Source organism: Copadichromis virginalis, linkage group LG14, assembly GCF_057382275.1.
Source record: "Copadichromis virginalis isolate Kocher_CV1m ecotype Utaka linkage group LG14, C_Virginalis_male_GT1.1, whole genome shotgun sequence".
In the NCBI taxonomy this organism is placed as follows: domain Eukaryota; kingdom Metazoa; phylum Chordata; class Actinopteri; order Cichliformes; family Cichlidae; genus Copadichromis; species Copadichromis virginalis.
Genome location: NC_140631.1, coordinates 8,440,413 through 8,462,304, shown reverse-complemented (window position 1 = coordinate 8,462,304; position 21,892 = coordinate 8,440,413). Strand labels below are relative to the sequence as shown.

The 21,892-nt window shown below is 38.9% G+C and overlaps 1 protein-coding gene across 3 annotated transcripts in view; it reads right to left on the bottom strand.

The window, feature by feature from the left end:
- LOC146693359 (chloride channel protein 2-like) overlaps nt 1-21,892 on the bottom strand; it is a 183,386-nt gene that overhangs the window by 68,647 nt on the left and 92,847 nt on the right. For 2 of the 3 annotated variants that reach the window (XM_085479176.1, XM_085479177.1), the window contains 8 exons: nt 16,180-16,203; nt 14,613-14,636; nt 13,877-13,955; nt 13,192-13,317; nt 10,976-11,060; nt 6,152-6,253; nt 3,797-3,881; nt 2,109-2,264 (listed from right to left, as the gene is read on the bottom strand). In XM_085479176.1, the coding sequence (XP_085335302.1) occupies nt 2,109-2,264; nt 3,797-3,881; nt 6,152-6,253; nt 10,976-11,060; nt 13,192-13,317; nt 13,877-13,955; nt 14,613-14,636; nt 16,180-16,203 (681 nt within the window). The remainder of the gene's footprint in view (nt 1-2,108; nt 2,265-3,796; nt 3,882-6,151; nt 6,254-10,975; nt 11,061-13,191; nt 13,318-13,876; nt 13,956-14,612; nt 14,637-16,179; nt 16,204-21,892) is intronic. The other variant, XM_085479178.1, reaches the window with a different exon arrangement.

The following is a 21,892-nucleotide window of genomic DNA, read 5'->3' as shown; positions in this document are numbered from 1 at the left end:
CCTATGATAGCCAAGTTAGCCTCCAGACCTCCCAAGGCAAAAGAATGTAGCCCGTTATCAATATATAAATAAAAAAACATATATTAAAAATACATGATATTTTTATGTTTAGAGAAGTAAACAAACAATTTAAAGTTCATTATTCTAATATGTAACATGAGCTGGATTTAAGATTTTGTGGATAATGGTTATTATAATAATGTTCACACAGCTGTCAAACTGCAAAGTCTATAAATAGACAGCTTCTTATATTGCACTGATATTTTAGGATGTTTAATTGCATATCAGTTTCATTTACACAGAGAAGCAGGAGTTGTTAAATGACACTGAAATGGTCATCGATATAAAATTAGACTTCACTAATGTGAGGCTAATGTCCAGTGTTATTATCTAAAGTTTGTTAATGCTTTGTTAATTATCTACCTCCACCTGAGCCAGGTACCAGGTAAAGTCACATGACTCCTCACTACTTCCCTGATGTTCAGGGTGTTTTTTGTTTCTGTTGTTTAGGAAGGCAACTTTGTTTCTTTTTTAATATTGTGTGTTATGTGGTATTTTGACTCCCCAGTGGATTGCACAGCTGTGTAGCTTTGCTGTAAATAGACTCATGTCATGTACAGTAACAGCTATCCAGATTTAAAAAGCTACATTTAAAAAAAGTCCCCCCAAATCCCCCCTCGCAGGCACCCTCTCATATACTCCCCTACACATTACTCAACTCCACTCTACTTGGCACCCACTCCTACTTCTGTGTGAAGTCTGCTTGCTGTATGAAGCCCACAACACACTCAGTGTTTTTGTATTGGAAAAGGACATTTCATTTCAGCTGAGCAGTGCAGCCCAATAAGTAAAGGTTACATAAAAAGCCAGACAAGCGGCCCTGTGTTCTTAAACAGGCAGGATGGTGGAGCACAGAACGACCAAACTCATTTCTGTTTTTTCTTGTTACTGAGCACTAGAAAAAAAACAGGAGAATGGGCGGTAAAGGAGATAAATGAATACATACTAACAGTTCAGCTTCTTGAGTCCATAGAGGCCAGGACTGCAGAGCCTTCATTCCACCACGCTCGGCCCTCACTCAAACTTAGGAGTTGAGCCAAGTCCAAGAACTGGTACTTTGTCTACATATGTCATCTCAGTAAAACCTTTTTTTTTTTAAATATACATTTTTCTAGAGATGGATGTTGCATTTTTTCCACACCTCTCTGCTGCAACATGAGTCACTTAAAATTGAATCTATGGGACAATCCAGAACAGTGGATGTGCTAGAACAACGGCAAACCCAGACATCGGTTCCATCCTGACTCAAAGAGCTGGACCAGGGATCGTCAAAATGGTCTGAGCTGTAGGTTCAGTTAAATATCATTCTGTGTTTTCTACATGTATCAACAGAAGGGCACCAGTTGCAAGTGGAATAATTAACAAATCATGGAGGACGCCAATAAGGCCCATTTCCTGAACTCACCAGGAAAGTGTTTACTGAAGCTGAGGGTCAATTTCTTACATCTATAGCATGAGAAGTTCTATTTATAGCCACAGTTTAGCTTTACTTTTTGGAATCTCTCCATCTTTATGTCTTCTACATAAAGTCAGAAGACATAATGATGTGACTTTATTCTTGTAGCCGACTGCTGAATCCTCTTCAATCAGTCCTTTCGCTCACTGATACAGCATCAAAGTGACACAAAACTTTTAATGGCCTCCTGGGAAAACAACTATAACACACTGAGGGGGAAGACAGACAACATTTTTTTAATTTAACATGGTCCCCCTTTGCTCTTCACCAGTGAGAAGAAGAGATGTGATCTGTTCTATTTGGCCTATTAGCTCAGCTCTAGTGTTAAATAAAAAGGTGAACACTCCTTGGATTTATAATGCAGTACATCCTGTCATGCACCGTGTATGGGATTTACTCACTGTGTCAGCATACATGCTTCAATTCAGAGAGAAACTAAATAGTCCAGCAAAGGAAGGGAAGCAACCAGAAAGAGCCAACAGAGTCTAACAACTGTGATAAATTTAGTTTTCACATTAAAAAATTGCAAACAATGAAAACATTTTGCATTAAAAACTCCAGAGTCTTTTTTATAATTTTTTGCTCTTCCTACCTTCATTACGATGAAGAGGACCAGCGTGACAAAGACGTTGACTTGCGGGTGCCTCCAGGCTTGTGCATTTCCAATGTAGTCGAACTCCTCGGCGATGCCCTGTTTGGCCCAGGTTCGGTTGTCCAGTAGTGTCACCAAAGCCTCTTTCTGAGTCAGCTGCAAACCAATCAACATGCTTCATTCAGATTAAAATTCATTTAAAAACTTAAAAGGGGGGAAAAAAGAAAAACAGGCCAAGTTGGAGGATGGTCACAGACACTCACAGATACAATGCACATAAACAATCACTAGGTCAGTAAAAAACCCATGATTTCTCTGAGTTGCACTATCACTTTTTTTTTGTTCTTTGCATTTTGCATAAATCTAAATAAATTGAATAATTCATTATCTAAAAAAGACAGTGTGGAACAACAAAAGTGATAATGAAAGAAAACTTTGGTCACATGCGCCTAGAATTTTGTGCTAAAATCAAAATCATTACCCATTTCTCATCTTAATACCTCTTTTTAAGTGGTATTAAAAAGAAACAGCTGGAGGAAAGTTGTGCAATTAATGAGGTTACTTGGCAACATGTCAGGTAAAAAAAAGGTCAGCAACATGACTGGGTATAAAAAGAGCATCTCAGACAGGCAGCGTTTCTCTGAAGTGAAGATGGGCAGAGGTTCAGCAGTCAGCAAAAGGATGCTGATGCATCCTTGGGTGAGATAGTGAAGTGTGAAGGTGCTTAGCTATAGATAATAGCACCTTATGAATATGTGGGTCTCTGGGCGAATAAGACTTGCACTTAAAAGTGAAAAAGTCCATTTATAGTTTCATAAAGTATTGATCAGTGGTACATAAAATCAAAAGATTTAGAGAATCTGGAGAACTCTCCATTTTGCAAAGTATTCCAACTTTTTCAGTATTGCAGGCATTGAGTATAAGAGCACAAAGTGAGCTGCAGCTTTTTAAAACTGACGGCGCACACTGGTGGGGATAACGCTGCCCACATCCACAAAGCTCACCAATGAAGAGCTTGTGAGTAAGACTAAGATACACAATTTTGAGTGTGCACTCCAAAGAGGAGTGGGCCAGTGTGGGCAGATTTAGAGCCATACAGGCCTGACTCACGGTCTCATTAGCGGCCAAGACCAAGCGACAGCGCATGTGTGTGTACTGTCGGTGTGTGTGCAACATCCTCTGATGCAGAGGCTATTCCCTTTCTAATACTGATAATTAAGACAGATGAAGTGAGTGATATTGGAGAGAAGCCACAAGCACACACTTGCGAGTCATCGCAGGAGCAAAAAGACAGTATGCTCATCCAATCCTCCAGGGTACACAGGTGACACACAAACACATCTGAACCTGCGCTGCACACATTAAAAAACAACTACACCCTGACATGAATGGTAATAAAGTTGTTATTTATTGATCTAAGTTGGCTCACAAACACAGTGAGACATGAAAATCATGGTTAGATGGATACATCTGAATGCACTCAGGGCCTGCACAGTGACACTTACTGCACATAAATTACGACACAAAAAATGCAGTGGACACATAACATAAATTTTAAATATAATACAATATCATACCATAATGGTCCATAATGCCCCAGGCTTTCTTTTACATCCACTGTAATAGTTGCAGGGTGTTGAGTATATGTAATAAAAATAATATATGTTGAATGAAATTGGGGAACGTACTTTTCCAGCCATAAACTGTCCAAAGCCAGGAGGAAATGTGAGGGTAGAAAGGACTAAAGTGACCAGTGCTGGATACAGCAGACGTCTAAAAGTGGAAGAAAGACAAGGAGAGAAACAGTAAAAGAGATTTAAAAAGCAGGCACAATCGATGTGTGACACTTAAATAGGCTTGGTGATAAAGCTGTGCTTTCTTTGATTACATAAAGTCTGCACATTTGTGAGTACATGACGACGTTCCTGTTAGCACCGCTTCAGACAACTCAATTAACGCTATTTATCCCAATATTTGTACAAATGTCCAACAATGTTTAACCTTTCGTTTTACAGGATCCTGTCGGGGGAGCAGATTTTATTGCGGCTACTGAGCAGGTCTGTGCTCAGCTTTCAGTGTCATGTGAAAGAGAAACTCTTCTAGGTCTTTTGTAGGATTTTGTTACCCCTTTTAATCCAATCGTGTATCATCTTCGATACATGAGTTTTTGAGACTTTTATATAGTGAGATTTTTTTAACCTGATTTTTGTTTCTAAGAAAAATAGGAGCCACATATGAGGACATTCGTTTAATATTTTGTTAGAACAGTAGCAGTATAATGTCCTCGTAAGTGGATATCAGGCCCTTGTAGTGGAAAATTGAGTATTTTGGTCTAAATAACCCAAAATGTGATGTCCACAAATGTGGACACCAGGTCCTAGGAGGTTAATGGCACAATTTATTAAAATTTAAAATTGTAAAAATTTGGTTCAAATTAAAACGAATATGTGCAAATTAATATTTAATTTCTTTTAAAAAGATTTAAGGTTCAATAAATGCTCCATTTTCTAAAAAAATGAATTTTCTGGCAATGATTTCATGGTTGAGATATTACAGGGTTAAAAAAGAAAAAATCAAGTTACAAATCAAATAAGCTGCTCTCATTTGTCCATAACAAATTTCCCACGTGTGGGACTAATAAAGGTTATCTTATAATGTTCCTTGACACTGATCAAGAACAGGTCACGTACATCATAATGCTCCCAAATAAAAAAAAAAAAAAAAAAAAAAAAAAAAAAAGAGCATTTCTGCTATTTTGTCTGACATCTGATGCTACATAAACTTATTTTAATATTACAAACCCTAAAAATTCCTGATCTGAATTTGGCTTTTACAAGTAAAAGGACTGATTCTTATATAGCGCTTTCGACTCTCCAGGAGTACTCAAAGTGCTCTGTACAAGATGCCACATTCACCGTCTTCTACGCTGTTAAGTGCTTTCTAGCTACCATTCACACTCCGCTGGATGCAATGTTACACGATGTGCTTATTTTATTTTTTTTATTTTATTAATTCAGTAGTGGACAGGTACTATTAACAAAAAAATCTAATTATAATCAGTACCTAATACCCATTTATAAACTTCTGACTGTTTTTTTTTTAGGGTGAGATAATCACATAGCAGCAATTCAACACATTTCAGTATGTAGGCATGCTCAAGACGACCTGCTGAAGTTTAAACTGAGCACCAGAATGGGGAAGAAAGGTGATTTAAGTGACTTTGAATGGCATGGATGTTGGTGCCAAATGACCTGAGCAACTCATTTAAAGTAGTGAGATTTGCCCACTAAATGATCTCTAGAGTTTATATTATCCACCAAGCAGCAGTTCTCTCTGTGAATCTGGTTTGTTGATGAACTCTGAGTTCATAGGAAGTCACCTGTCAACTGTTTACAACCAAGGTTTGCAGAGAAACAAGGATGTACAACATGCTGGATTTTAAAGCAGATGGCCTAGCGCGAGCAGAAGACCACACCAGGTAGCATTCTGGTCAGCTAAGAACAGGAAACCGAGGCTACAGTTCACACAGGCTCTCCAAAATTGAACTACAGAAGAATGGAAAAACACTGCCTGGTATGATGACTCTCGATTTCTGCTAAGCAGCTTTAGTAAGTTTGTGGTGGAACGGGAGATTGTTATTGTCGTTTTGAGCACATTCATTTATTCTCATTCCCAGAGGGTCATGAAATTGCAACTTTCATTAAAGTTGCAATTTCAAATAAACCACCCACACATTACTACAAAGCAATTACAGTATTAACCAATTATCAAACACTATTTCTGCATTACTTTGGCCAATTCTAAAAACTATTAACTAAAATTTAATCAACTTACATTTTCCCCATTTTCAAATGATGGTTATTGTACAATGTTATCCTGACAGTTGACACAAGTTTAAAGTAACAATGCACCATGCTTTCTGCTTTAGATAGAAAAAAAAAAACGATCAGATGTTACTATATCACTTGAGAAAATGCAGTGAATATTCTTTCTGGTATGTACTTTGTATGCACCCATTGCTTTATTAAGGTGATTATACTTACTTCTTCATTAGAAATTTGTTGATGACCTTCTGTTTCCTCATGAACTGGACAATGAGTCGGTTCAGGTAGACAAACAAAGCCCCACCGAAACCACTGGCAATACTGCAGACAGAGAAAACGAGTAGGACTATTTTTTTCCCTTTCCCCACCCGGTATAATGCATCAAATCAAAACAGAATGGAATAAATTTGTTTAAGTGTAAACAAAGTAAAACATCAACGCATCGAGTGCAACATTTTTCTCACTTGATCCACCTCCATAGGGTGTCCCCAGTGCATTTGGCAACAATAAAAACAATGAAAATGTAATGAGTTTCTAATCGACTGGAGATGGTTGCTGGTAATAAGTGCAAATGTAATTCTGTAAAGTTGTGGGGAACAGGAAAACAAAGAAATATGGGAATGGAGGAAAAAAGAGAAAGTACACAAAACATGTGGGAGGCATATACTGTAGACGGAGAGAAATAAAGACGAGCATGGAAAAAAATGAACAGGGAGTCAGAGGCATGAGACAGTAGGAATAAAAGAGCGAGAACACTGTCAGATGGGGATTTGTGGGGGAGTCTCAGACAAAGCGGAAAAAGAGGTTTATATAAGCGCGCATTTAGAAGCTTGGTGGGAGTCCTCTTTATGGGAGTGAGAGCCAAAGAAAGCAGAGAAAAGGTGGCGAGAAAGAATAGACTCAGACAGCTACGCAGACAACCTAATGCTTATAAATTTATCCTCTTGCATTATTAATTCCATCAAATACCTTTGAATAAGTAATGAACAGGATGATGAGGGAGTCTTTGCCTCTTTGGCACAGCTGAGGAAAACGCAGCACATCTACCTTTTCATGCGCTTTGTATGGTACACGTAAAAAAAAAAAAACAAAAAAAAACAAACTGTGTCCTCTGTGTGTGTGTTTGGGTGGGGGTTAAGTGTTGGAATCTGGGCTTGTGCTCATGATTAAAACAAGGGTGAGTGTACCGTTTGAGGACAAGAAGGTGTTAAAGCTATGATCAGGCGATGGTGTACAGACGTATGTATGACTCAATAAATTAACGTAGCATTAAGTGAATTAAAAATAATAATAAAAAAAAATACAGGGCCTTCATTTATGAAAGGTTTTTCTGTATTTATATACATTAGCAGAGATTCATTCAGACCCATTCATTCAATGCATTTTCATTCTACATTCCTTCCATATTCAATTCTTTTACTTAATTTTTCAGTTATTATTGTAGACAACTTTACTTCATCATGCAAATGAGTCAGCTGTCACACAGGGGAAACGCTGCGCTCATTGGTTGACTTATCCTTACAAGTAAAATAAGTTAAGATACAATATACAGGGTGGGCCATTTATATGGATACACCGTAATAACATGGGAATGGTTGGTGATATTAAAGTCCTCTTTGTGGCACATTAGTATATGTGAGGGGGCAAACTCCTCAAGATGGGTGGTGACCATGGTGGCCATTTAGAAGTCGGCCATCTTGGATGCAACTTTTGTTTTTTCAATAGGAAGAGAGCCATGTGACACATCAAACTTATTGGTAACGTCACAAGAAAAACAATGGTGTGCTTGGTTTCAATGTAACTTTATTCTTTCATGAGTTATTTACAAGTTTCTCTTTGTTCACAGCCATTGACTTGTCGAAGAGGTTAACACGTGAGGAGCGGATCGAAATTGTGTTGATATCTGGTGAACGCAGTAACCGGGTCATTGCAGCAGATTTCAATGCAAGACACCCTACAAGACCACCCATCTCCCATGCTACAGTTAGCAAACTGCTTGCTAAGTTTCGTGAAACTGGTTCAGTGTTGGATTTGCCAAAATGTGGACGCAAGAAAACTGTCACTAATGAAGAAACATCAGTGGCTGTCCTAGCTTCATTCAGCAAGAGCCCACAGCGTAGCACTCGCCGCATGTCACTGCAGAGTGGCATTAGTCGAACATCCCTTCGGCAGATATTAGCTACTCACAAATGGCACCCTTACAAACTCCAGCTACTGCAGCATCTCAACGAGGATGACCCAGATCGGCGCACAGAATTTGCAGAATGGGTAAAACAAAAATTGGAACAGGACCCTCAGTTCACGCAGAAGAGTTTGTTCAGTGATGAGGCAAACTTTTATGTGAATGGTGAAGTTAACAAACAAAACCACCAGTATTGGTCTGACACTAACCCACATTGGATGGATCACTCCAAGACTGTTGGAACAACAAAAGTGATGGTTTGGTGTGGTACATGGGGGTTAAGGGGGTAAAGCTGGCACGTTCCCTGAGTTTTTCCAGCAAGATGGTGCACCACCACATTATGGGTGCCAGGTCCGAGCATTCCTAGATGAACAGTTTCCTGAAAAGTGGATTGGTCATCGTGGGCCAGTTGAATGGCCCCCAAGCTCTCCCGATCTGACCCCCTTAGACTTTTATCTTTGGGGTCATCTGAAGGAAATTGTCTATGGTGTGAAGATACGAGATGTGCAGCACCTGAAACTACGGATACTGGATGCCTGTGCTGGCATTTCTCCTGCGGTGTTGCTATCAGTGTGTGAAGAGTGGGAGAAGAGGGTTGCATTGACAATCCAACACAATAGGCAGCACATTGAACACATTTTATAAGTGGTCAGAAACTTGTAAATAACTCATGAAAGAAGAAAGTTACGTTGAAACCAAGCACACCATTGTGTTTCTTGTGACATTACCAATAAGTTTGATGTGTCACATGGCCCTCTTCCTATTGAAAAAGTTGTATCCAAGATGGCCGACTTTTAAATGGCCACCATGGTCACCACTCATCTTGAGGAGTTTGCCCCCTCACATATACTAATGTGCCACAAACAGGACTTTAATATCACCAACCATTCCCATGTTATTACGGTGTATCCATATAAATGGCCCACCCTGTACTTTAAAATGAAGGCCCACATTCAAGTAATGTTAGAGAAGGTGAAAATAATGGAGCCTGTCAGTATTACTTAGTTTCATAATAATGGTTAATGATTTCTACTGATATGCATCTCTGATTTTCTTTTAATTTTTTTCTGTTAATTTCAACTGTATTTTTATTTATTGAGTTATTCACTTCTCCTAATTTTGGATTTTTTAGTCTGCAACACCAGAAAAGAAATTGCAACAATTTGCTTTATAAATAATTTGCCTAATTGGCTGTTTGTCAACAAATCCATTAATTGTTTCTGTGGTTAGGCTTTTGTGCCGATTACAAGAAAATTTCTGAAATGTAAATAACATATCACTCATTTTTTAAAATATGATCTCACATTTTCATTGTACATTTTTGGGAAAATGAATCCATTTTTCGACAATTTTTTTATTTTCTGATTTTCTGTTGCTCATTGGAGGAAGTCGTCAGCAGAATAGTTTATAATAAAAGTAATCACCCTCCTGTCGGCCTACAAAAAGTCCAGGTACACACATTATGGACACATATACATGTGCAGCCTTCACATGTTGAGGTGACCCTCTCCCTCCTAAAACAGTAAACTGTAAACAGTAAGTAGAGTAGTGTGTGACTCTTCAAAGACATGCCCTTGGCAGCATGTAGCACACACCAAACTCTTCCTGGCCTAGTTGACTGAGACACTGACCGACTTTCCCTGCTTGACAGCTACTGGCAGGGGAAGATGGAAACTACAACGATGCACCGGCACACACACACACACACACACACACACACACACACACACACACACACACACACACACACACACACACACACACACACACACACACAAATCTGCCAGTGTGCACATACAGACTCACACAGTGTAAAACTAGAACTAAGCACTCTGCTGCCTTCTCTGGAGACAGTGTACTGTATGTGCAAGCCACTGATGCAGTGGTGGGTGTTAAAGCCTCCGGACAAAAAAAAAACCCAACTAAATATGAAAGAAAAAAAAACCCCCCAAAGGATGAAGAACAAGATGACGACCCCCGCCCCCCCCAAAAAAAAGAAAGAAAGAGAGGGATTGTCTTCTCAAGATAAGTTACACAAGTTACACACAGGCACACGCTTTCATCTGAAAAAGAAGGACAGAGTATGGAGCAAGAGCACCCCCTCCAAACTCTCAACCAGCTTCCTTCTAGGAGCCCGTGGTCTCTTTCACAGGCACAGAAGAGCCCTCAGGCTAGGACAGGATAAAATAAGACGTCCCTCAGTGCGCTGGCAACTGTTGCAAGCTGAATAATCCATGTTAGGTGACTCACGCAGTCCACCCCGAGGTAACACCTTCACAAGCTACAGTAAGTGGATCTCCTGAATAATGTCTGAATTTATGAGGCAATCATAATAAATGGGAATACCTGTCAGCGCAACCAGGTGGACAAAACTGACTCAGAGTGGATGAATTTATTTGAATTTTTTTGTGAAACAAGCTAGTTTCCATTTTCTTACTAATATTGGTTGACAATCAGCTTTTTATTCATTTAGGCTTGGTCTTATTTACAGTACGGACCTGCTGGGTAATGTCTAATTGATGAGTTGTTGTTTTTTTTAAACTCTCTGTCTCTCTTCCACAGCATGTCTTTATCCTGTCTTCTTTCTCTCACCCAACCGGTCACATCAGATGGCCCCGCTCCTCCCTGAGCCTGGTTCTGCCGGAGGTTTCTTCCTGTTAAAAGGGAGTTTTTTCTTCCCACTGTCGCCAAAGTGCTTGCTCATAGGGGGTCATATGATTGTTGGGTTTTTCTCTGTATCTATTATTGTACAATCTACTGTGCAATATAAAGCGCCTTTAGGCAACTGCTGTTGTGATTTGGTGCTATATAAATAAAATTGAATTGAATTGAAACCAACTTCAGCATCTTAACCAACTTACCCAATGACAGCGAAGGCAGGAAGCTCCTGGAGGTCAAAGGGAAAGTCTAATCGGAAGCGGGTTTTAAACAGAGCTGTGATGGTCTCTGGAGAAAGAGAGAGAGGACAAGCCACTGTATCACTGAACAGACCTCAAAGTCATTAAGCGAGGTTAAAAACAGGTCTTCTAAACACATATAGGGCAATAAATAAAATATATTAAAGCTACTGATGCACCACTGACTGATCTGACTGATGGAAGGAGTAAAAAGGAAAACTTCAGCTTACTGTGGAGGTGATGACCAAAAAATGGTAAATGGCCTGTATTTGTATAGCGCCTTACTAGTCCTAAAGGACCCCAAAGCGCTTTACACATCCAGTCACACCCATTCACACACACATTCACATACTGCTGATGGCAAGCTACATTGTAGCCACAGCCACCCTGGGGTGCACTGACAGAGGCGAGGCTGCCAGACACTGGCGCCACCGGGCCCTCTGACCACCACCAGTAGGCAACGGGTGGTGTCTTGCCCAAGGACACAACGACCGAGACTGTCCAAGCCAGGGCTCGAACCGGCAACCTTTCGATTACAAGGCCAAATCCCAACTCTTGAACCACGATCGCCCCAAAACTCCAAACCTCACAAAACCTGACCACATTAAACAACTGGTGGGAGAAAAGGCTGTGAAAAACTAAACCACTAACAGGATCCTGGAAATCCCAAAGAAGTTTGGACGCCTGCCACTGAGAACTTCTCAGTTTACTGTTTTGGTAGGATGAAAATTCTATTTTTAGCACCTCCAGTGTTGCAGCAAGTCTTTGTCCTTTACTCAGAATATTATTTAGACTTGCACACATGTAACTAGTAAAATAATGACAGAGCTTCATTTATACACAGATTAAAAACCCCATTGCCCCCAGGCTCAAGAGGTATGTAACACTCCAAGAGCCAAACCTGCAAATATCAACATCCACAGAAACTTTAGTATCTCAGCTAAATCCTCATATAAACCATTTCTACAACCACCAAACACAGCGAAAACAAGCAATGATTAAAAGAACAGTTACTTAAATGCGCAAAAGTCCGCTAAACACACACAACCGAGCCAAGAAATCTCCAGACTTCAGGTAGCCATGAAAACAATGGCTAGTTTGCTTGCAGGGCTCTCTCACGCATTCCAAAACACCAAGTTTCACCATGCTCCAACCAAAATTCACTAGACAAGCTGCAAAAGAAGACCACAAAAATGTCACTGTGATTCTATTGGCTCAACCGATTAAAAAGAGGTGTCAATCATGCAAATTGGCCAATAGAGGCCTAGGCTACAGCCCCTCAGAGTTTAAATCGCAAGAGGCCATTTAAACTCACCAGGGTGCAAGACAGAAAGGGCTCGCTGACTGGGAATGTGTGGTTAATTCTTCAAAAATATTCAAAAGACAAGCATTTCTAAGCATGGTAATGAAGTTAAATCATTTCTGCTGTTTAAAAAAACAGCAGAAATTCTACTCGTATATGGTGTCCAAGGTGCGCCAAAACTGGACATCCTTTATAACACCTGGACATTTACTTATTATAAGTCCTGCAATTTTTCACAGTTTCACTTTGGAAGCATGAATCTTTGTTTATAAATTGATTTCTGCTTTTCTGGATTACAGTGTCAATTAAAGCATATTTTAAAAAGGGTTATATGCTAGAAATTATTTGCTATTATATTGTATGTTATATGCTAAAAAATTATATCACAAAAGACTGCATGAAATTGAAAAATTTGGACCATTCAATCCCAAATTCATAGCAGACTGACTCCATCTTATTGCTGCTTTTTCACTGTCTTAATTCACAAAAGTTGCTGTGAAGACATGACGTGATGGCTCAGCGCTTGCAGACCTGGTCCCCGTCTCCAAACCACTAAAACATTGGACCTTAAAGTGGACTCACTCTGATCATTTCCAGCCTTATATTTGAATTCTAACTGCATGACTCACAGCTCGTTCCTTATCGATCTTAAACTGAGCCTTGGTGAAGCCCCTCAGTTTATCCACTGTTTGAACCAACTTTAAGGCCACTCTTGCTTTGATACGACTTTTATCTGATTTTTTTGCCCCTCAAAAACAAAAGACACTGAACATGCCACTAGCTACTACAAAAATGGATTTGATTGTGCTGGACTAAGTGTTCCTAATAAAGTGCTTATACTGTCTTATACTAAGTACAATGAACACATCAGTCTTACCTTCATCTCTGTTCCAAACAGCTAATACCCTGAAGATGAAGGCACTGAAAGTGGCAGCAAAGAAGCCCCTCCAATAGTTCCTCACAGCAAAGAATGTGGAAGTTACTTCAATACTGAACAGCACACCTTAAACACACAAACACCACAAGGCATGAGCACTGACATTTAAAAAATGCACAAACAAGTGAAATGGACTTCTCTTGACATGCAGTTCTTCATGTAACACTCAAGTAACAACAACATTTCCTTGCATTACACACAGATGAATTTGTTCGCCAGCGTCTGTATTCAGACATGATCTCCATTTTTGGAAATGTCATTTACCTCAGTTAGCTCAGGCTTAGCAAGATGAATTCATGGTGGGGTGGAAGCACAGGCTGAAGAAAAACCAGCTAGAAGCTAAATAAATTATGTCACTGATACAAAGGCGTGTAGTGTGCTCCAAGGCTGTACCAGGGCTCTAAATTTAACATGAGATGATACGAGGGTGTACAGAAAGAGAATACCTCCGCAAAAGAACATCTCCCATGAAACAGCACTGATTGCTCCATCCATTTCAGCAACATGCAGCCCATTATATGTTAAGTGGGTTACACATTGTAAAAGTTATACAGTGCTTACACATTTAGCTCATTACAGAGTGCCACAGGCTTCAGGTACTACATCACGTTTGCTTTAGACTCACCTCCTATGGGGGCAGCGAAACAGCAACCAACTCCCACGGCACAGGCTGCTGCCAGCATCTCTATGTTCCTCGACTCATTCTGAAACCACACAGTGGTTAGATTTCAGTCACCAGCAGTCATTCAACAGCAACCACAACAACAACAACAAAAGCGAAAAGGAAAGAAGTGAGTCAATTCATTACATTTTTTCTATGACACACTTTTAATAAGACACCTAAGCAAAAAAAAAAGCATCCACATTTTTGTCATGTCACAGCATTATTCCAAAATGGTTTCACCTACACCCTCCATATACATGCTCCATAATGATGAAGTGAAAAAGGTTTGCTTAAATTAATTTTTTTATCAACTAAAAAAAAACAAAAAAAAACCCCTCCTCCTCCTACTCATAACAACAACAACAACAACAATAATAATAATCAACAATTAACAAGCAAAGTAAAATATTCCTAAATCAAAGCAAAATTGAATGAGTACAAAACAAATTGGATGTCTTAAAAACAAAAAAAGTCAAAAAATATTTTAAAACAATACCATGGATATATGAAAATCATTTTTTATATTTTAAATTAAACAGTAATAATATTAATGAAGGATCATATAATGAGCTGTGTCGTAAGACAGAAAGACAGTGGGAAAGGGACAATCATGCTGCATGAGCGCGGGATGGACTGTGGTGCATTATGGGAATGGAGGTTTTTTTCCTTTCTTTTTGACCCTTCTGGTCTTATTTACCTTCATTCCTATGAGACCGATGTCCTTCAAGCAGCATGGCAGTGGTAAAGGAAAGTTACTGCGTGTTTTACTTTCACAACAGAATATTTTATGTGGAAAAGTTGGTGTGGACGAGAAGGTGCGTGTAAGGCTTAATATTTAGTAAAACAAAGGAAACTTCAGAGAATTTTCCTCTGTGAATGACAAGTAGGGATGCATGGATTATGAATTGTGAATTATTCTGTTATCCCACCAAAACATACACAAAAAAAACCCCACTGAAAAAAAACGTTTTTCAGTCTATCAAACATTTTTTGAACATTTAGAAGAAACCATGCATGCATGAGGCTTAGTTACTCCAAGTTCAGAAAGTTACTGCTTATCTCCGTTGTCACAGATTTTATTTTAAACTGATAAAATTCAGTTTACCTGTAGATTCAAACAAATTCAATCTACTTTCAAAGACATAAAAAGGATAAAGTAGAAATTAGTTTTTTAGATGTTTTGGCTTCATTCATCCTTCCTGCAACTCAAAGGCATGATGCCAATACCGCCATGCTTCACTATAACAGCTGCGGTGATGCGCTACACATTATGCCTGGACTTCTCCCCAAACAGTTCCACTATTGTCTCGTCAGAACAGATGATCTCCTCCCTAATGGACTCGCTTAAAGTACTCTGAGTGAACTATCCTTTGCCCTACTGTATACTGAGAGAGGTCTATGGAGCAGCTCTACCATGACTGATGATACAAGATGGTCCTCTGTTTTGCAAGTTCTCCATCTTTTGGAGGACTTCTAAAAATCTGCTGGAGTTACCTTTGTGTTCTTGGACACTTCCCAATCCACAGTGTTCTGTTTGGCCATTACAGACCAAGTGGCCTCCAATCGACTTCTAGACAAATCTGAAGTAAAACTAAAGTTCCACTAAAGTACTTAAAGAAGAACAGACTTGCTGTTTTTATTTCTAATAAATCATAAATAATAAATGCAGATAAAGTAAATTCTCAGTTCATTTTCACTAGACTCAAATATTGTTGGGTATGAATAGTACACACAGTGGCTTTGATAAAGCTTTACAAATGCTAATAAAAGAGAGTGTGTTTTTGCTCTTCTCTTTCTCCTTTCTTTTAGTCTTTAACTGTATTTGAACAGTGGGTTATGCATGTATGTATGGGCTTACATAAGAAATAAAAAAAAAAAAAATCTTTTAATGGAGCCTGACTAATAATTTTAAGGTGAAACAAATGGGGAAAAAACTTTATTTCTAGGCTTAAAACTAGTGCTGTCAGCGCTAATCTTGTTAAAACAGCACGCCGTCAACGCGTTAGCGCATTATCGCATTAATGCGTTAGCGTTCAGCCCCATGCACAGGGCGATCTGCGCTAACTCGTTAATGGAGATTTGCGGCGTTAATGCGGTTATGGTATTAGCGTCATTTTAACGAGATCAATGCTGACAGCACTACTTACAGCATGTTTTGTAGACTGGATAGTGGAATAAGTAACAAATGGAGCTCAGTAAATCAGTTTGACTGTAGCTGTAGGGATGAAGGAATGTTCATGCTGGGAATTTTGCAGCTGAATTACCTTAATCCCTGTAACACCGGGCTCCTACAGGAAGCATGGGAGTAAGAGACACAAGTTAAGCTAGCAAAGAACAAATGCAAGAGTCTTTTTCATTACTGCCTAAACTCGCTGTGTGATGCTACAAGACTCAAGAAACCGAGTCCCCGGTGTTTTAACATTAAACTCAACATTTCCTCCGCTGACATTTACAGCTCAAGTAAAACGCATTTTATCTTATAATATCTAATCAAATGCCAGCTGTATTCAAACAAGAGTACTCAATGTGTATGGGAAAAATATGAAGTGCAAAAAAGAAAAAAGAAAAAGCTGTTGTTTTTTTTTTTTTAAAGTATGGCACTCTGAAACAGAAAGGTAATTTTTACAGCCTGCAGGTTGCATTAGCATACTGTACTTCAACCACTAGAGAGGACCAGATACTGCTGCAAAGGGACTCTTCACACATCCACACAGGCAAATACACACTCAGCATTAATATGCCATAAAATGCGTGACAACACTCTGGAGGGATGGAGAGCAGGATGGAATAACAGAGGGTTACAGGTAGACTATTTAATGAGGCCCATGATAGGGTTTTCAGAAGAGACTAATATAAAGGAAGAGAGGCAGATGGAAAATTTAACAGAAAAATAAATAGCGGTACGAGAGGGAAAATAATGGCGTGGAGGGGCAGAATGCATTGAATGACGGTTGTAAACTAATTACTGCTGCTACATTTAAATTGGCTGGATGTAAAAGTCAGAACAGACCGGAACTGTTTGTTTTCACGTATACGGACATACGCAAAAGCAAAGAGCATTTTTACTACTTTTCATCTTCACCTGAAGTGAAATCAGATAATGAAATGCGAATTTAAATGGACTCTAGTACATTTTTTATTCACAACAGTTAGCATTAAAACTATCTTTTGGCTGCACGGTGTGTTATATATTCTCAAAGACATTTCAAAAGGTCAAATCTATGCACCAACTGCACGACTCTTCCTTCTAGGATAGCGTTGCACGAGTCACACTTAAATTGATTCTTATTTGTCATCTTGTACTAGGCCTTGAAAAAGAAAAAAAGAAGCAGCTATTTTTGCAGCATCTCCCATTATCCAGCTTTCCTCTAAATGGCTACCCTTTGTAAATACAAGGTTTGAATCCAGGTGTGCTCACAGACTTGGCTGTATGTATGAGGAGGACATATAGGGAACACCAAGGAAAGAGCTTTATATTTTTAGCTAAGATATATAATATAATTGTTCAGGCAGTTGTGGGGTATTATGTCTAAATGTGCAAATCCGCCTTAAGTATTCATGCCCCTGGTGTATTTATTTATATTCACAATATGTGGCCTTATTTTAGAAAGCATTCTGTCCACTTTAGAGAGTTTTATCGTTTTTGGACAAAAACTTATTTTGGAAGAAGTTAGCCGGCCTGCATGACAACTTTTTCTAACAAAGTCAAAGTCAAGTTTATTTCTACAGCACAACAAAAGCTGTTGACCAAGGTGCTGTGCATCTAAAATCATCAAATGACATAAAAGCATAGGGCAAGAATTTAACAAAAGAAACAAAACGAGAAAACCTGAGTAAGAAATAAAAAATAAAAGTAACAGAACTCATTCCGATTTAAAAGCTAGAGAATGAAAGTGGGTTTTTGATGTTGGGGAGGTCCTGATGTGAAGGGGCAGTTTGTTCCACAGCACAGCCACAGCAAAGGCCTGATTCCTTTTTTGCTTTAATCTGGACCTCGGGAAAGCTAGAAGGATTTGGTCAGAAGTTCTCAATAATCTTGAAAAAGTGTACAATCTACCAGAATGAACTACAACACGGGGCAAAGCAATCACAGGAACTTTGACGTGTATATAGTGTGAAGAGAGACTTTGGGTGGCATCATTATAGAGCAATAAAGTCCATGTAGCGAGTAGGTCCAGGTGGCTGGATGGGTCAGCAAAACATTATCTGATATTTGTATTGGCAATACAGTGTTTACCTTTAGCTTAATGGTGTATTGTTGATGCGGAGTAGGGATATAGTGGCTACAGCGTAGACCCTTTTCCCAGTACACCAGCTTTGTTTTGTACTTTCTTCAACTTCTCAACTTTTCACCCCCCCAACGGACATGCTCACATCTCACGAGAAAAACAAAAAGTCAAAGGTTTTTCTGATTTCCTTCAGCTCCCAGCTTCCTCTCCCAATGGATACACACTCAGCGTAATTTCCATCTGACTTTTTTTTTTTCCTTCTTCTCCCTATTCTCATTAGCGCTTCCAAAATTTCCATCTCAATCAATGAATACGTTTCTGGGAAGAAACGATGAAAAGATGTATTTGTGTACAAATAAAAGTGATTCAAACCTCAAAAAAAACAGGATATAAGTGGTTGTTGACTATACATGAGCTGCAAGAGAGCAATTCCTGAAGACAAAAGAAGAAAAAAAAACCTGAACTTTTTAACTGCCCAAATAACAGAGGGACAAAAAGTTAGAAACTGACTAACAACTAATAGCTCTATGTTGAGCCTATGTGCTCCATAAAAAGTAATTAAAAAGAAAAAAGCTGCAGGCTTCAGCATCCCAAAAATCCACCAACCCTGCTGGAAATAAGTTCCAGCTCTGGTCTTCACCCTCAAATATTCTTTTTGTTCTTCCTTCCCCATTTCTCTTGATCATTACCCTTTCTTTCAGGCCTTCTGCTCTCTTTTTTTGTTACTTCAAACTCAAACAGCTTGAAAAAAAAAAAAAAAAAGAAAAAGAAATGTCAGCACCCCCTCCTTCCGCTGTGTTCGTAATCTCTTAGCTTTTGTTTAGTTTTATTTCCTGCACTTTTCCCTGACCTGGGGATTTTGCAAGGGTTGGCTCAAGATATTGCAAAGTTGCTTTTGTGAACCGTTCTGAGCAACTGAAACTGCCCTCCATAAATTCCCTGCCTACACTGAAAGACCCATACATACTATGCATTAATTTGCATCTTAGAGTAAATAGACTTAAATCTCACAAATCCATGTGCCAGTAATTACAAATTTAATTGCAGATCCACCAACTCTAGATTGCATAAGTTACATTCATACAGTTGCATTTTGAGTCTATACTCACATATAGTGGGCATTTAGTTCTGGATGAGAAATTCATGTATATACTTTAAACTAACTCGCTATTGTTTGCTTGTCATTCCTAAACTCCAACTAAAATCCCCCTCTAGAACTCAAATTTTCAATTTTCTGATTCCATCTTAATGTCATAGCAGTTGGTATGTCTAACCAGAAATGCATCTATTAGGTCTCCTTCAGAAACACAATAGTAACTTTAAGGGGGTTCATTTATATTTTCATATCTATTTAGCTTTGAGTGCCCACATTAACACAGATGCAGGTGCAAAAATGTTGAATCTTTTAGTTTTTGTAAAAATTTAGGAATACGCTTATTTATGTGCAACACGGCCCCAGAATTTTCAGATAAGTCGGATCAAGGGGGTATCTTGTAAAGTTAGTTTTTTGTTTTTTTTTTTTAAAAAAAAAAAAGAAAGAAAAAAAAAGATTCTCTCTTGTGTTACTGATCCTCTGCTGCAGCTCAGCAGGGGCACGGTCTGTGCCAACATACAGGGGTACACTAAGACTTTCACTATGTTTGTATAATTCAGCCACATATTTGTTTAAAATTTCAGATTCTTCATATAACAGGCAGCACAGATTTTGTCCCTCATCATTTCCGCTGTAAGCACTGTATAAGGTGGTCTTTCATGTGAACATCACACGTTTTGTTCAAACGTTTGATCAGTTTGATCGGTTTTCATAATCTCAGGAATTAAAAATGTACTAACGCTATGCTAATTAATTCAGGTATGTATGTATTTGGTTAAGTAGCAACCAAGGCTTATTGTCTATTTGGTACAATTCTAGCAAGTACTTGGAAAAGAGAGTTTTTCATCTAGTGTATATCTGGCATTCTGATCAGGCCTATTCTAAAATTTTATTTTGATTTCACTTCTGTTTTTTACCTAGATAGCAAATGTTTAAACTACAGTTCTATCAATGAAATGAAAATACAATTTCAATCTCAAGAATAAGAAACATTTTATACAAATTCCACAATCATATATATTTGTACATTTCACAGGTCAGCTGAGTATAGAATGGATTGTCAGATTAGAATTAAATAGATGTTGGCCTTGGATGCACACCAGCACATAATACCCTCAGAGGGTCTCCAGTATCCCTTTTTCAACCCTGGCCTCTCTAAGAGGTGCTCCCGTGTATTGACACTGAAAGACCACACAGTAGCAATCTCCAGCATTGCTTCTTTGACCCTGGGCAAAAGTGACAAAAACACAAACTGGGTTGGAAAAGGATATTAACAGCAAATTATACTGCAAAAATTAATTAAGCTGCTCCAATAATTATCACTTTGGCTTTTTTTTTTTTTTAAATTTTCACTCCCCCAACCCCAACCAGTTGCAGCAGATGGCTGTCCTTTCCTGCGCCTGGTTCTGTCAGAGGTTTCTTCCCTTTAGAAGGGAGCTTTTCCTCCCCACAGTTACTAAATGCCTGCTCACAGGGAATAGTCTGATTGTTGGGCAAACTAGTAATTCTTGTGAAAATTAAAAAAATAGCCTTAAATAAATAACAACCAAAACAACAAATGAATATGGTCTTGAACTTGGATACAGTTTTGCTTAAAAACTGCGTCAAGTTCTTACCAATCACCAGTCACTGAGATTTAAACTTAACAGAGGTTTTCAGTAGATGCAACCATGGTATTAATTTGAAAATTCTACGCAATCACAAACTTGGGTGTCCACAGCGCCCCACCATTCAAACACGTCAATCAAACAAATTGAGGGAAAACTGATTAAATAGTTTGCAACATTCCTGCACATAAATCTGCCTTTGATCTTCTAAAAATAAGCTTTTACTGACCATCAGTCATAGCATTGGTTCAGGCAGGCTCAGCCACAATCATGGCCAGTGAGCTCATTGCCTGTGCCATTTGATACTCTTCTAAACATCCAAATGGCAATTCTTACATTGGGAAAGGCATTAAAACTGATTTAGCCAGCCCACAGGTGCAACCATCCTGCAAGCGGCTTTGTAACCCACCTTCACCCTGTCAGCCACAGCAGAAAATTAAGCATCACTCCTGGTCTCATGTTCTGTGCTGAGACAACAGTTCATCCAATCCAAGAAACAACACCAAATGACAAACGTTGTAGCTGTTTACTATCACCAGGGGGCAGTGACACAGACAACCAGTCTGTGGACTACTGCTTGTGCCACTTTTGATCGTTCATTCAGTCGTGGAAATGAGTGAAGTTAACATAAAAGAACTGAAACGGGATGTGCCCACTAAAAACTTGGTTTTCGTTCCCGAAGGTGGGCCACCAGGCTGTGCTTTTCATGCTGTTGTTGTTTTTTATCTTTGATTTTTTTGTGCTTCTGTTTTCTGTTTATCGTTTAGTTTTCAACCACACAGGGAATCAATGTCGAGCTGTGTGTTGCTGGTTTACGTGGACTAATACACACGCAAATGGCTGCAAGTCCTGCATTAGGAAGGTAAGCGAATGTTTTTGATTTCCAATGCTGAAATCCAGTGCTCCAGCACACAACTAAGTATAGTTTCAGGCTATGGAGCTGATATTTTTAATCCAACGTAAGGACAGTGTTGGAAGATCCTTTCAGACAATTTACTTACTCACATTTCCAGCCACTGATTTGGTTGTACGCCTCATGAAAGTCAAA